The following is a 14,911-nucleotide window of genomic DNA, read 5'->3' on the forward strand; positions in this document are numbered from 1 at the left end:
TTCCATGTCGTGGCGAAAATATTTTAAGATAAATGAATAATTGGTATCAAAGTATTAAACATCTCAGTAAAAATGACCTAGAATATTATTTACTAATTCCATTCTAAAATACATCATATAACCTACATTATGAAAACCACAATGAAAATCAACAATGATACAGTTTAATCACAATCATACAATGAAACTGTGTATGTTGGAATGTTGGAAAACAAAAGTCTTAAAGAAGCCAAAGAACTGTACTTTACAATAAAGACTTGAATGAACCATCCATAATGAAATCTAACAGCAATTGTTTATAATTCAAATCGTTTTACGCTCTTTTGACTATGAGAGCTATAACATCTTTAAAATATTATTCTGCATGAAAACACTTTAAGGTCATTTATTGTATAAAGCGTGCACAACACACACACATACACGTTGGGCCCGGCATGGCAAGGTGGCTAAGGCGCTCGACTCGTCATCCGAGAGTAGTGGGTTCGAATCCCCGTCATTCCAAATATGCTCGCCCTTTTAGCCGTGGGGGCGTTATAATGTGACAGTTAATCCTACTATTCATTAGTAAAATAGTAGCCAAAGAATTGATGGTGGGTGGTGATGACTAGCTGCCTTCTCTCTAATCTTACTCTGCTAAATTAGGAACGGCTAACGCAAATAGCCCTCGTGTAGCTTTGCGTGAACATCAAAATAAATAAATAAACGCACACGTTATTTAAACAGCAAAAAAAAAACTATTATTATTAACTGTTATTCTATATAGTGCACATACATATTTCAAGACATAAGGTCGCTTTATTTATAACTTCCTAAAGAGAATTTATACACTCGTTCCATACTGGCTGTAATTTCTATTGAGCATGCTACTTACTTATAAAGAGATTTTAAAAAGTTCAAAATCGTAATAACTTTATTAATCACGCAGATAGCAGTTCCTTAAAGCAAAAAATAAACTGTTAACTTTGTTGGTAGAGGGTTTGTTATCTTTAATATTAATTCAAAATGTAATAGATAAAATGGTTACTGTGTATAGATAATAAACAAATTTATTGCTGCTATGAAAGAAAAACTTTCAACTTTGAAAAATCACGTCCTAACTTCGCAGCTTAGATTTACCGTAATTTCATGACTATAAAAACTACAGTGATTCTCCTTCAATGTATATACAAGTGCGTATTTACTTTCCCAGAACCCAAGAGCAGAGATCGTGAAATCTAATAAAGCTACGGAAAAGCCATATATTTCCGGCAATAAGTACAAATACACGAGTTGAGCCACGGAAGTTGGTATTACAGTGGACCCGTTATGCTACAAAGACTTATATATATATATATATATACTGCCAGCTCAAGTAAGTCAACAAGTGTGTGAAAACGTCATCTTGGCTAACTGGTAGTTTACTGATACCAGGTAGAATTCCCACATTAATAGGAAAGTGCGAGTCGTGAGAAAGTGTTCCAGAAAGAAAATATAAATAGTTGGTTTATGCTGTGCTTCATTTAACAGATAACTGATCACTCTAATTCTTTAAGCGTAAAACGTAGAAATAGTGTACCAAAGTCTATTATTTACAACTGTTACAATTATTGATAATTATATGACGTCTCAAAAATAACACATTTAATATTATTTGAACGTATGAACACAAAAGAGAAAACCATGTAATAAAAAATAGTTCAATCAAATAAACAGTTGGATTTACATTTTCCTTATTTCGTTAGATATAAAATAAAAATATACTGTATGTATTTATAGCGATCAGAGATTTCATTAATCAAGCGCTTTACTGAGAAATATTTGTCAACTACATACAATAAAAATAATTTATTCTACTCTCAAGTACAATGTTAATCTTATTATAACGTGAAGTGAAATAAGCAATTTTACAAGTTACTTTCACTGTAACCTTAGAATGAAATAAATATTTTACAAGTTACTTTTACTGTAACCTTACAATGAAATAAAGATTTTACAAGTTACTTTTACTGTAACCTTACAATGAAATAAAGATTTTACAAGTTACTTTTACTGTAACCTTACAATGAAATAAATATTTTACAAGTTACTTTTACTGTAACCTTAGAATGAAATAAAGATTTTACAAGTTACTTTTACTGTAACCTTACAATGAAATAAATATTTTACAAGTTACTTTCACTGTAACCTTACAATGAAATAAATATTTTACAAGTTACTTTCACTGTAACCTTACAATGAAATAAATATTTTACAAGTTACTTTCACTGTAACCTTAGAATGAAATAAGCAATTTTACAAGTTACTTTCACTGTAACCTTACAATGAAATAAATATTTTACAAGTTACTTTCACTGTAACCTTACAATGAAATAAATATTTTACAAGTTACTTTTACTGTAACCTTACAATGAAATAAATATTTTACAAGTTACTTTTACTGTAACCTTACAATGAAATAGAGATTTTACAGTTACTCTTACTGTAACCTTACAATGAAATAAATATTTTACAAGTTACTTTCACTGTAACCTTACAATGAAATAAATATTTTACAAGTTACTTTCACTGTAACCTTACAATGAAATAAATATTTTACAAGTTACTTTCACTGTAACCTTAGAATGAAATAAGCAATTTTACAAGTTACTTTCACTGTAACCTTACAATGAAATAAATATTTTACAAGTTACTTTCACTGTAACCTTACAATGAAATAAATATTTTACAAGTTACTTTCACTGTAACCTTAGAATGAAATAAGCAATTTTACAAGTTACTTTCACTGTAACCTTACAATGAAATAAGCAATTTTACAAGTTACTTTCACTGTAACCTTACAATGAAATAAATATTTTACAAGTTACTTTCACTGTAACCTTACAATGAAATAAAGATTTTACAAGTTACTTTTACTGTAACCTTACAATGAAATAACGATTTTACAAGTCACCTTTATTGTAACCTTACAATGAAATAAAGATTTTACAAGTTACTTTTACTGTAACCTTACAATGAAATAACGATTTTACAAGTCACCTTTATTGTAACCTTACAATGAAATAAAGATTTTACAAGTTACTTTTACTGTAACCTTACAATGAAATAGAGATTTTACAAGTTACTTTTACTGTAACCTTACAATGAAATAAAGATTTTACAAGTTACTTTTACTGTAACCTTACAATGAAATAGCGATTTTACAAGTTACCTTTACTTGTAACCTTACAAACCATCATCTTCCTAGCTGTGAATAAATAATTATCTTCTTATATTTGATAGATTGTGTAAATATACGTTTGTGTTTTTTCCTTTTAAAAAAGTCATATTAATAGCATTTTGATATATGTAATCTAATAAACAGTATAATCAGTGACAAATCGTTCGATTCATTCGTAGCATAATGTTATTCTTATCACTCCTTCATTCGTAGCATAATGTTATTCTTATCACTCCTTCATTCGTAGCATAATGTTATTCTTATCACTCCTTGTCTACTCTTAGCTCACTATCATAGCTTGTTTGCATATCTTCTCTAAGTTCTGAGCTTATTGGAAGCCTAAAAACACTCATATTAAATGTTTTAAAGACATCAAGTTTTCATAAATGTCACGACATATCTACTATTTCATATCACATTTTGAGAAAGTTTATCATACTAATATCGCATAATTCATGTTTTATTTTCCTTATCCTTCTCTCATGCTACAACCAACATGAACATGAAAAACGAGTATAAATATGAATATTAATAATTAATTATTTAACCAGTTATTATGACAAATTCTTTACGGGAACACAAAGTTCAACTCACTATTTACAATAACAAAAAAATCACAAAGTTTATAATTTTATGACATGTAAAACAACTGTGATCATTAATTTGTGGCATAGTCTGATAGTTTATTTTAAGAAATATTTGTTCTTCTTACCGTCAGGTGTTGGAAGAGCCACGCACGCATTATATTAGTAGCAACTTTAGGAAATATGCCACGTTTTTTTTGTCTCTTCTTTCCTCTTTCGTCATCGTCATCCTCTCCCGTTCCGTCTCCCGAACCTATACTGGCGTCCCCTGGTGATGAGAATATAAATTTTGATTTATTATCCGTGCTTAGCCCAAAATAAGAAAACACTTTTACGACCTACTCTTGTATATTCGATGACACCAGTACACTCTGTTCACCAACTACATTAAAGTAATCCCTTATATACGAACCATTATTTTATTTAGACGTAAACATGCCGAGAAATATATTTTGATAATACCTAACTACACAGACGTTTAGAGTAGTCCAAGAGTTGACGGTTAATGGTGATGACTAGCTGCCTTCCCTCTAGTTTTACACTGCTAAATTAGAGACGGCTAGAGCAGATAGCCCTCGTGTAGCTTTGCGCGAAATTCAAAACAAATACCTTTAATGATCAGTTTTTGTTTCAGGATACAACCAGCCCGACACGGCCAAGTGATTAAGGCATTCGACTCATTATCGCGGGTCGCGGGTTCGAATCCTCGTCACACCTTTCAGCCGTGGGGCGTTATGAAGTAACGGTCAATTCCAGTATTGATTGGTAAATGAGTATCGCAAAAAGTGGCGGTGGGTGTTGGTTACCAGCTGCCTTCCCACTAGTCTTACACTGCTCAATTAGGGAGGGCTCGTGTGGCTGTGCTTGAAATTCAAAAACAAACACACGAACTATACTCCCGATTAAAAGTGTAGCATTCCTATTATCTTCAAGATTTTTATATATATTTTTAAACTACCCCTGAAAATAAACGTACTGTTTAATTTTTTTGGTATTCTGATACGCTTAGCTCTGCCAAATTATTACGTTAAACAATTTTATAATACAAACCGAACAAAAATGCGGGTTTTCTACTTGGATGCTAGTGAACAACTCACCTCAAACTTCAGAATGTCTGAGTATAATTTTCTCAACCGATAGGTTGATACATCAAAGTTTAGTGATGTAACATTTATTCTACAATCTTGAAAACTGAACATATTCATCCGATTTAGTGACGAAAATAACGTTTTGTTTTTTTTAGAAAACATAAGTAATCCTCCTTGAAATATAACAACGATTCTGTAATAAAATCTAACTGTAATGTGTAACTACAATACAATCACGTGTAAATATAATACAATCAGGCATCATTTCCACGCTATTTTTTTCGATTTGATAACAATGTTATATAGACATTAAAATACTGAAGAGTTTTTTATAATCTAACCCACTCTACTGTTTGTTTGTTTGTTTTTCAATTTCGCGCAAAGCTATACGAGGGCTATCTGACCTAGCCGTCCCTAATTTAGTAGTGTAAAACTAGAGAGAAGACAGTTAGTCATCACCATCCATCGCCAACTCTTGGGCTACTCTTTTATCAACGAATAGTGGGATTGACCGTCACTATATAACGCCCCCACGGCTGAAAGGGCGAGCATGTTTGGTGTGACGAGTATTCGAGCCCACGACTCTCGGATTACGAGTCGAGCGCCTCAGCCACCTGGCCATGCCGAGTCCTAATTCACTGTACAATTCGAGTGTGTTTACGTTCATTTTGGTCCTTTTCTTCAGGGATAGCGCCTTCAATCAACGGTAATCTTCAGTGATTCTTATCACTGACTTTCAGACTGTATGGGAGACACTGGTGGCGGTGTCAGAAAACATGTTGTTGCATTTGGCGGCCATTAGGTCCAACAGTAGTAATCGAAACCTTTCACTTCTATTACTCTTAGATAATACAGGAAACGAAGTTTGAATGACACTTGACTCAAGATGATGACCCAAGGGGCTGACCTGTCCGTTAACATCACTTCTGTTCTCAAGCAAAAATTCCTTGAGGAATTATTAACATTGGTCGAGAACAAGAAACATTTCTCAAAATCTGTAAAAATATTCCTCATTACAACGTTGATTTTTTTACCGTTTATTTTCCAAATCATCAAATAAGTTATTCTGGGCACGAAAAAAAAGTACTTTTTCACAACTATATCAAGTGAATATACTCACACTAACTTGTGCAAAATCAATATATATGCAGCTATTGACACATATATTCATTTATAAATGTCTTTACTTCTAAGGCCCGGCATGGCCAGGTGGTTAAAGCGATCGACTCGTAATTCGCGGGTTCGAATCCCCGTCGCACCAAACATGTTTGCCCTTTCAGCCGCGGGGGCGTTATCATGTGACGGTCAATACTACTATTCGTTAGCAAAAGAGTAGCCCAAGAGTTGGCGGTGGGTGGTGATGACTAGCTGCTTTCCCTCTAGTCTTACACTGCTAAATTAGGGACGGCTAGCACAGATGGCCCTCGAGTAGCTTTGTGCGAAATTAAAAAAACAAAACAAACAAAAACAAACATACTTGATCGAAAGTTAGCAACCTGTAAGGGGGTGGAAAAAAGCCAAACATGAAGTTTAATTTACACTTAAAACTAGAACAAAACAACTTTTTACACTTAAAACTAAAACCAATTTAATACTTTGCTCTGGCCATCACTTTCAAATTTACTTCTGCGTTGTAAAATGCTGATTTTAGTAACTGACACTGTTACTGTCAGCTTAGCAAATGATGAAGACGAATTATTAATAATAATCTACACTTCATTCACGATAAGAATCCCGAATGTTATTGACATCGAGCGCAAACTTATGACATGAAATGAACTAGGGATTAAGGACATTTATATATACTTAAGTTAAGTAACACTAATGATATTTCTGACAAAGATATAAAAACATAAAGACGCCAGTTACTCCTTCAGTGAAATTTCAGTGAAAGACCATTTGTTAAACTGAATACTAAAGCTCTTAGATATAAATGGTTTGGTTTATTTTGAATTTCGTGCAAAGCTACACGACGGCTATCTGCGCTAGCCGTCCCTAATTTAGACTAGAAAGAAGGCAGCTAGTCATCACCACGTACCGCAAACTCTTGGACTACTCTTTTACCTACAAATAGTGGGATTGACCGTGACATTATAACGCCCCCACGGATGAAAAACAGCGAGCATGTTTGGCGTGATCATCAGACTACAAATCAAGTGCCTTAACCACCTGGTCATGTCGGGCCAGATATAAATGTAACAGGAAACTTAGCTAAATAATTTACTGGGGTCTCGAAACACATATTGTAAAGCGTGATTAGTTTCATATATGTTTTGAATGGATAATACCCATACTATTTGACCTGCTGTGGCCTATTGATTAAGAAGGTTAGTATTACAAATTCTAAGTGTTATAATTCACGCTCCGTTGCCACAAAAGCGCGGTCCGCACTTAGTGGATTGTCAAATCTCACTCTTTCATTACACAGAGTAACTCAAGAGCGGACTATGGATAATGTTAACTTAATGCCTTGGGTTTCGTGTATCAGTTCTAATTTAGGAACACCTATGCGCAGGTAGTCCTTGTATAGCTTTACGCGATATCCTCAACAAACATAAAATCCTAAAACATTTCTAAATTTAAAATAAACTTTGTAATTTACTGTCCAAGCATTATTTTCCAATATTCAATTTAACACTTCCGACATTAAAAATCTCTGTTTTATGTTGATATATAGTTGTGTAAAAAGAAATTTATTTTAATCCATCTGTCACTAAAAGCTCGCATAGGTAATAACTCGAAAATTTTATTAGATTTCTTTAAAATGTTTGATAAATATATAAGCTCGGTTAAGCAGAATTTAAGTGTTAACAAGTGACACTTTGTAAACGTAAAACACTGAAGTACAAATTGCTTGATTAGTTAATGACTCATTAAACCTGTTTCAAAGTGAACAAAATATTTTCCTAATGGGAACAAACTAAAAGTTTTTATTATGAACTACATATATATTTATGTGTATATTAGAACTTCAAGAAAGGGTAAACTTTAAAACATTTTTGAAGTTAGCCCAAATATAACTTGTCATCTTCTTGTTCACGTGACATGTTACTCTCATATCTTGTTCACGTGACATGTTACTTTCATAATAATCATAAAACAATTAAAATAGAACACTATAAAAAGGAAAACATGGAAAGTGGCCAATGTTGCTTCCTGAATTGACTTGCAAACTAAAAATTTCACTTTTATAACGTGTTACTTTTCACGATAACTTACTACAACTATTTTATTAACGTAACATACACATTAGGATGCTTCCCATGTATTTCTTTACCCTCGTCAACAGTGCATCATATGTGTGTGATTACAACTTAGAACGAGAATGTAAATAAGTCTATAATATAACGATCGTAAATAATGATTTGTGGTTATTTAACAATGTTCTCTAAATGTGTCAGATAAGTTAGCAGAATGGATAGAAGACTGGCTGGATGGAAGAAAGCAGATGGTTATTATAAATGGAGTTCAGTCAGACTGGATTAACGCCACAAGTGGGATACCTCAGGGATCAGTCTTAGGACTTTTCCCCTTCTTTGATTTACATCAACGATACAGATGAAGAAGCTGTCAATAAATTACTTAAATTTACCGATGATATTAAGATATTGGGTGTGACTAGTTGGGAAAATGGCGCGCAGCTGGTTTGCAAAAGGGATTTAGAGTTTTAGAAATATTTTTTTATTACAATAGAGCAAGGTCATGTACATAGGTTTTCATAATTTGAATTATATAAGTATAATTTGGATGGAAATAACTTTAACAACGTCATGAAAGAAAGGGATTTGGGAATAATAGTTCATCAGGTTCTTAAGTAATTTAAGCAGTGTTGTTGCTAGTGGTAGGGCAAACAGGATTTTAAGTTGTATCTACAGAAGTATTGAATACAAATTTAAATAGGTTGTAATTCTGGCAGGGTAGAAGTCATCTTCAGCTAAGACAGTTTCACTTTTCTAACAGCGTGGATAGCCTTTGGAATGGGTTGCTTTCGAATGTTGCGTAGGTAATGAATTTAGGTAAGTTTAAGAGAAAGCCTGATAAGTTTGTATATGATACGGGCTAATTATAATATTTTTTATAATAGTTCCTGTTTTGTTTAAACGATGTGGTATAATATGTTTAGTTTATTTATAAGTCACATTAATTATAAATGAATTAAGTTTAGTTTAGTTAGTTTTGAGTTTCGCGCAAAGCTACACGAGAGCTATCTGCACTAGCCGTCCCTAATTTAACAGTGTAAGACGAGAGGGAAGGCAACTAGTAATCACTACCCACCGCCAACTCTTGGGCTACTTTTTACCAACCAGTAGTGGGATTGACCGTCACATTATTACGCTTCCATGGCTGAAAGGGCGGGCATGTTTGATGTGATAGAGATTCGAATCCGCGACCCCCAGATTATGAGTCAAGTGCTTAAATCACCTGGCCATACCGGGGCCATTATTTTTGTAATTTATAAGTACATATCCCAAAAAATGTTCCCATAATTCACTCACTCCACAAATTATATCAGCATCAGTTGTATTCTTGAAGAAGTAACGAATATATCCTGAAACTGTTCCTGTTATACTGTTTTCTTCAATGAAATATAGAGAAATATTAATTACAATTTATTAACCTTAAACCCCCTAAGTTACAGCACGTTCCCAGCTTCGATTATTTAAAACTTTAGGATGATATTATACAGAGGTTGCCTGAAAATTATTTTAACAAGTTTATAAAGCAAAGTTAAGAAATTTTGTTAAATTAATTACCGCATATTTACCTTATAAATATTTATGCTTTAAACCCCAATAAGCTTTCACTAGAATGCCTTAGCAAGACTTTCTCTTTGTTTGTTCGTTTTGGATTACGCGCAAAAATGCACGAGGGCTATCTGCGCTAGCCGTTCTTAATTTAGCAGTATAAGAATAAGGGGAAGGCAGCGAGTTATCACCACTTACCGCCAACTCTTGGACTACAATTTTAACAACGAATAGTGAGATTCGCCGTCAGATTATAATACCCCCATGGTTGAAGGAGCGAGCATGTTTGGTGTGACGGTTAGATTCGAAACCTAACCGCCTGACCATGCCAGGCCCAAGACATTGTGAGTTTAGACGATATCCAATACTGTATCTAATAAGCTGTCACTAGAAGCATTAGAGAGACTTCTGGAATTATAATATCCAATACCGTATATAATGAGCTATCATTAGAAAATTCTAACAAGACTTGCTGAATTTAGATAATATTATGTTTGTAAAGACTTGCTGAATTTAGATAATGTTATGTTTGTAAAGACTTGCTGAATTTAGATAATATTATGTTTGTATTTGATTCACAAATACTCGAAACAAAAGTTTGTATTTCTTTAACAGGAATCCAGAAACCTTCTTTATATCAAGTGAAAAATAATAGAAATAAAAATATAATGACTTAGAATATTTCATGACTTTAATGGAACAAAGTCATGTTTACAATACGATTTCTTCGCTCTCAAAATAAGGTCTTGATGCAAACAAAACATATTGTTTATGTATGATTTTTCCAGGTATTCCTGCTAGTACAGCGGTAAGTCTACGGATTTACAACGCTAAAATTAGGGATTCGATTCTCCGCGGTGGGCTCCCAATGTGGCTTTGTTAGTGGAAAACACACCCTCACACTTTCCCAGGTGTTAAAACTCGCTTATAAAAATTATTCTTAAATATTTCGCCTCGGATATCGAAACACTACAAATCTAAATAATCAGAAATGTTTCAAATTAAACTATTCATTTTCAGATAATTATTGACATTTGTAACCGATTGTTATAATTAATTCAACATTTTGTGACCTAATTTTCGTTATTTTCTTGATTGCTAGACGCCACCAGCTTATTGTTCTTCAGTATATATACAGTTTTTGACATGTGAAGTGTTTACATACGTTCTGAATTGTTCAAATTAACACTTGGTTACACCTCTAACTCGTGATTTTTGTTTACATTATTTTAGTATACAGTTAAATAATGACTTCTTGGAAGAGCAACAAACCACTGAACGTTTGGAAGTTGTCAGTGTGGCCAAAATGGGTGTGCATTAAAGTAACTTCTGCCTTCATAGGATATCAGGTAATCCTGGTTTCAACTTTACCTGAGGATCAACATGTTACGTTCAGTTAGATGATGTAAAATGCCAATAAATTTTAATTCATGCTTTAAAAGGAACCACCTATTTAAGCCTTGTACTGGTGTTATAAATGCGTGCGCCACTGTGTCTATGAATATTTTAAGAGGTTTAATATAACGCAGAGATCTATAGATTTGATTGCCCAAATACACTTTGAAATCTGAATGTTTCTAAATTTACTTTGTGTAGATGTTTACACAGTCATGAGCAGACTTTATATGTTATGATTTCAGAAATATTACATTTCTTCATCCGGGATATTAATAAAGACATTTTTAAGGTAATAACAATGAACTGTCTCTTACACTACAGCTGACGGGAGAGCTTTGTCTTTAAGGTTTAAGGCCCATTGTTGCTCAACATTTACTGAGTTTGGATGAAACGAAATGTTGAAGGGTTTTCAAAATGGCTGCTGGCACCAGCTTGTTTTTAAATAATTTCAATAATTATATTTATTTCCACAGATGAGAAGAGATTGTTTTGAAATTTTCTACATCAGAATTAAATTATTGTATTGTAAGTTCCTTATTCATAGCCTTGGAGGTTAGATATTCATAAGTCAACATATGCATAAGTAAAAAAATAATAATATTAATTTTCTTTATATAGTGTATAAAAATATAAATTCCTATCTATAATTCTCAACTTTACATTGTAGGTCATATTTATAATAATATTAATGTATCAACAATGAACATGCAGTATATATCAAAAACAGATACCAACAAATTATATTCCAACACATTACTCAATCAGCATCGGGCCTAATTTCTCAATCCGTGTATGAAAATAGGCCTACCAAAAGAATTACAAATAATCACCTATAGTAACCTGTATGTGAAAAATAAATAAATAATTTATAGGATATACTTTACATTGATATAGCTTATTTTTGTAATAAATATTTAAACAAATACATGATAGACGTGTTTTGCTTATATTATAGTTATTTATAGTAATGAGACGAAGTTAAGTCATGCGTTTGTATGTTACCATAATCACAAAGACCAAGCAAGCGTTATTCGGTCGATCAATCGGTCACGCTCGATTTCTCCGAATTTCACGAGTTAGACGAGACCAGTTTCACTCTTTCTCCAATAATACTTCTTTTCATTTCCCGTTTCCAGTTTAGTTAAATACAATCGCTAAACATAGGCCTAAATAGCTTCCAAATTTCGGTACTTTTTTCTATTATATAAAAGTATTTTGTACCAAGAACTAAGTGAAATTAATTTGCCGTTTCTTACGAAGCTTTTAAACAACGATCGCGTATTTAAAAGATGCGTGGTTTCAAGAGGTGTTGCAACAGTGTAATTGACGTGATTAGAAACTATATGTAATCAATGACTACTGGAATAAGAATCGATGCTGGAAAGAGACACCTCATAAGTAAAGACGAGGCCCGGCATGGCCAAGTGTGTTAAGGCGTGCGACTCGTAATCTGAGGGTCGCGGATTCGCATCCCCGTCGCGCTAAACATGCTCGCCCTTCAGCCTTAGGGGCGTTATAATGTGACGGTCAATCCCACTATTCGTTGGTAAAAGAGTAGCCCAAGAGTTGGCGGTGGGTGGTGATGACTAGCTGCCTTCCCTCTAGTCTTATACTGCTAAATTAGGGACGGCTAGCACAGATAGCCCTCGAGTAGCTTTGCGCGAAATTCAAAAAAACAAACAAACAGTAAAGATGATATAGGTCATGAATAGCTTTGGTTTCCCAAAGTTATGAGGTCATTTATTTTTATTATGTCTGTTTATTGGCAGAAAAGTTGTCATTTTTGAAGTTTCTATACTTGCAAACTTATAATAACGCACGCCGAAATCACATATCATATCTAACTTTTAAGCCGAAGTTATATTATAACAGAAACCTAGCCAATTAGGCTATTGTTTATTGGGTACACCTAAATGAACCAATGGAGTAATTATACTGATAATTACTTATATTTTCTTATATAAACAGTTCAGCATTTCAATGTCTACATACACTTCGATTTTGTTTTTTAGAGCAGCCTGACCTCTCCTTGTGACGAATATAAATATTTTCTGCAGACTTTAATAAACTAACTGTATCATCTGTGGACAACGTTCAACTTTTCCCATAACTCCAGAAGAAGCTTTCTGTGTTTTTCACAGCTGATAATTTGTTTTATTATGAATTTAAATACCCATTTCACACCATAAGTAACAATAAACAATACCGTTTTGATGTTCGAGGTTTTTGTTCATTTCTCTGTGATTGTTCAAAAGAAATTTGCAGCGTTTATATTAATATGGAGTAGGTTGAGCTATCACTAACAGAAAGAAAAATTCGTACGTGGCATCCATAGCAACAAGAAAAACAAAACAGTAATAATACAATCTACATTATGAAGGGAAAATAACGCTTTTTCTGCTACAAATATTTTTTAACATTTCAGTTTAATACTACTTGAGTGATATATGAATGTTTCTCCCAATGATAGAATTAATAGGCTGTGAAAGTAATGTTATTTTTTCATGTATTTTACAAATATACTCCATGAATCAGTTATGCCATTAAGCCTATAAAATCTGACTGTTAAGTAATACTGTTTTTTTCATAAATAAATATATTAGTTACATACTTCACGCTATATTCTACACGTATAGAAAACAACGAAAAAACAAGTCATGCAACATGAGACAAAAAAACAGACGTAATTACACAAAGCTTAAACTGAATGGAGTTTAACAGTTCAGTAATGTTTTTATATTTTTAGTTCTTCATAAAGAAGCTTCCAGACTACTTTAGTAAACCTTAAAATACTTATAATCGAATCCCGTGACGCAAATAAACATATTTTCACATGCATTAAGAACGTTTCATACGTTGTGTTATAAGCCTTCTTTTGTCCTTTCAGTGATTATAATAGCACCACTGTTTTATCAACTTCAAATAGGACAAATATTTTCTCACAAAAATAAAACTCATTAGTGTTTTTATGTTGTGAAAACTGGCGCTATATTCAAAACAAATGTTTTATAATATTAATGCTTTATGGTTTTGTCAGTAATTATAAGTAACAAGCACGTTTTCTTCTCTAGTTTAACACGAGTTTAGGGACCTTCAGTTGTTACTGTAAATGTTCTTGTCTTTTTGATTCATGTTTGTAAACGTGTGGTGATTGAAGTGATCCTAAAATATTCAAGCAGGTTTTGTGTGTGAGCTGTATTACACTTTAGCACAAAAACAAACATTCCATATTTCGCATATTACAATCTTCGGATTTTAGCAAATATGGACATCTGCTGTTAAAGAATGTTCAGAGTTTACTTTTTTTTTTTTTAAAGGGCCTGGCATGGCCTAGCGCGTTAAGGGGTGCGCTTCGTAATCTGAGGGTCGCGGGTTCGCGCCCGAGTCGCGCCAAACATGCTCGCCCTCCCAGCCGTGGGGGCGTTATAATGTGACGGTCAATCCCACTATTCGTTGGTAAAAGAGTAGCCCAAGAGTTGGCGGTGGGTGGTGATGACTAGCTGCCTTCCCTCTAGTCTTACACTGCTAAATTAGGGACGGCTAGCACAGATAGCTCTCGAGTAGCTTTGTGCGAAATTCCAAACAAACAAAAAAATTTTAATTTTTTTACTTCTGTAATATTAAAACTGCCAGAATCATTCAACTAATTCACTAGTTTATGAAACTTGAAGGTAAATGAGAAAATGATTTAAATAATACTGTTGTTGTTTTTCATATACTGCGTATTTCGCATATTAAGTTGCTGAATGGTTTACGGTTCTTAAGAAATTTCAACTGTACAATGAAAACATTTTCGTGAACAATGAATTACATTTAAGGTCAAGCAAAGTGCGTTATAAGGTGGTTCAGTTTAATTTTTAATTTTGTTTTTCTCTTCTATTTGGAAAATAATATCATTAA

General features: G+C 33.1%; 1 protein-coding gene across 2 annotated transcripts in view; it reads right to left on the minus strand.

The window, feature by feature from the left end:
• Nucleotides 1-14,911, minus strand: part of LOC143252093 (homeobox protein Meis1-like) — a 215,083-nt gene that overhangs the window by 68,980 nt on the left and 131,192 nt on the right. For both annotated transcript variants that reach the window (XM_076503713.1, XM_076503712.1), the window contains one exon: nt 3,909-4,048. In XM_076503713.1, the coding sequence (XP_076359828.1) occupies nt 3,909-4,048 (140 nt within the window). The remainder of the gene's footprint in view (nt 1-3,908; nt 4,049-14,911) is intronic.

The sequence above is a fragment of the Tachypleus tridentatus genome, chromosome 6 (assembly GCF_004210375.1).
Source record: "Tachypleus tridentatus isolate NWPU-2018 chromosome 6, ASM421037v1, whole genome shotgun sequence".
NCBI lineage: Eukaryota > Metazoa > Arthropoda > Merostomata > Xiphosura > Limulidae > Tachypleus > Tachypleus tridentatus.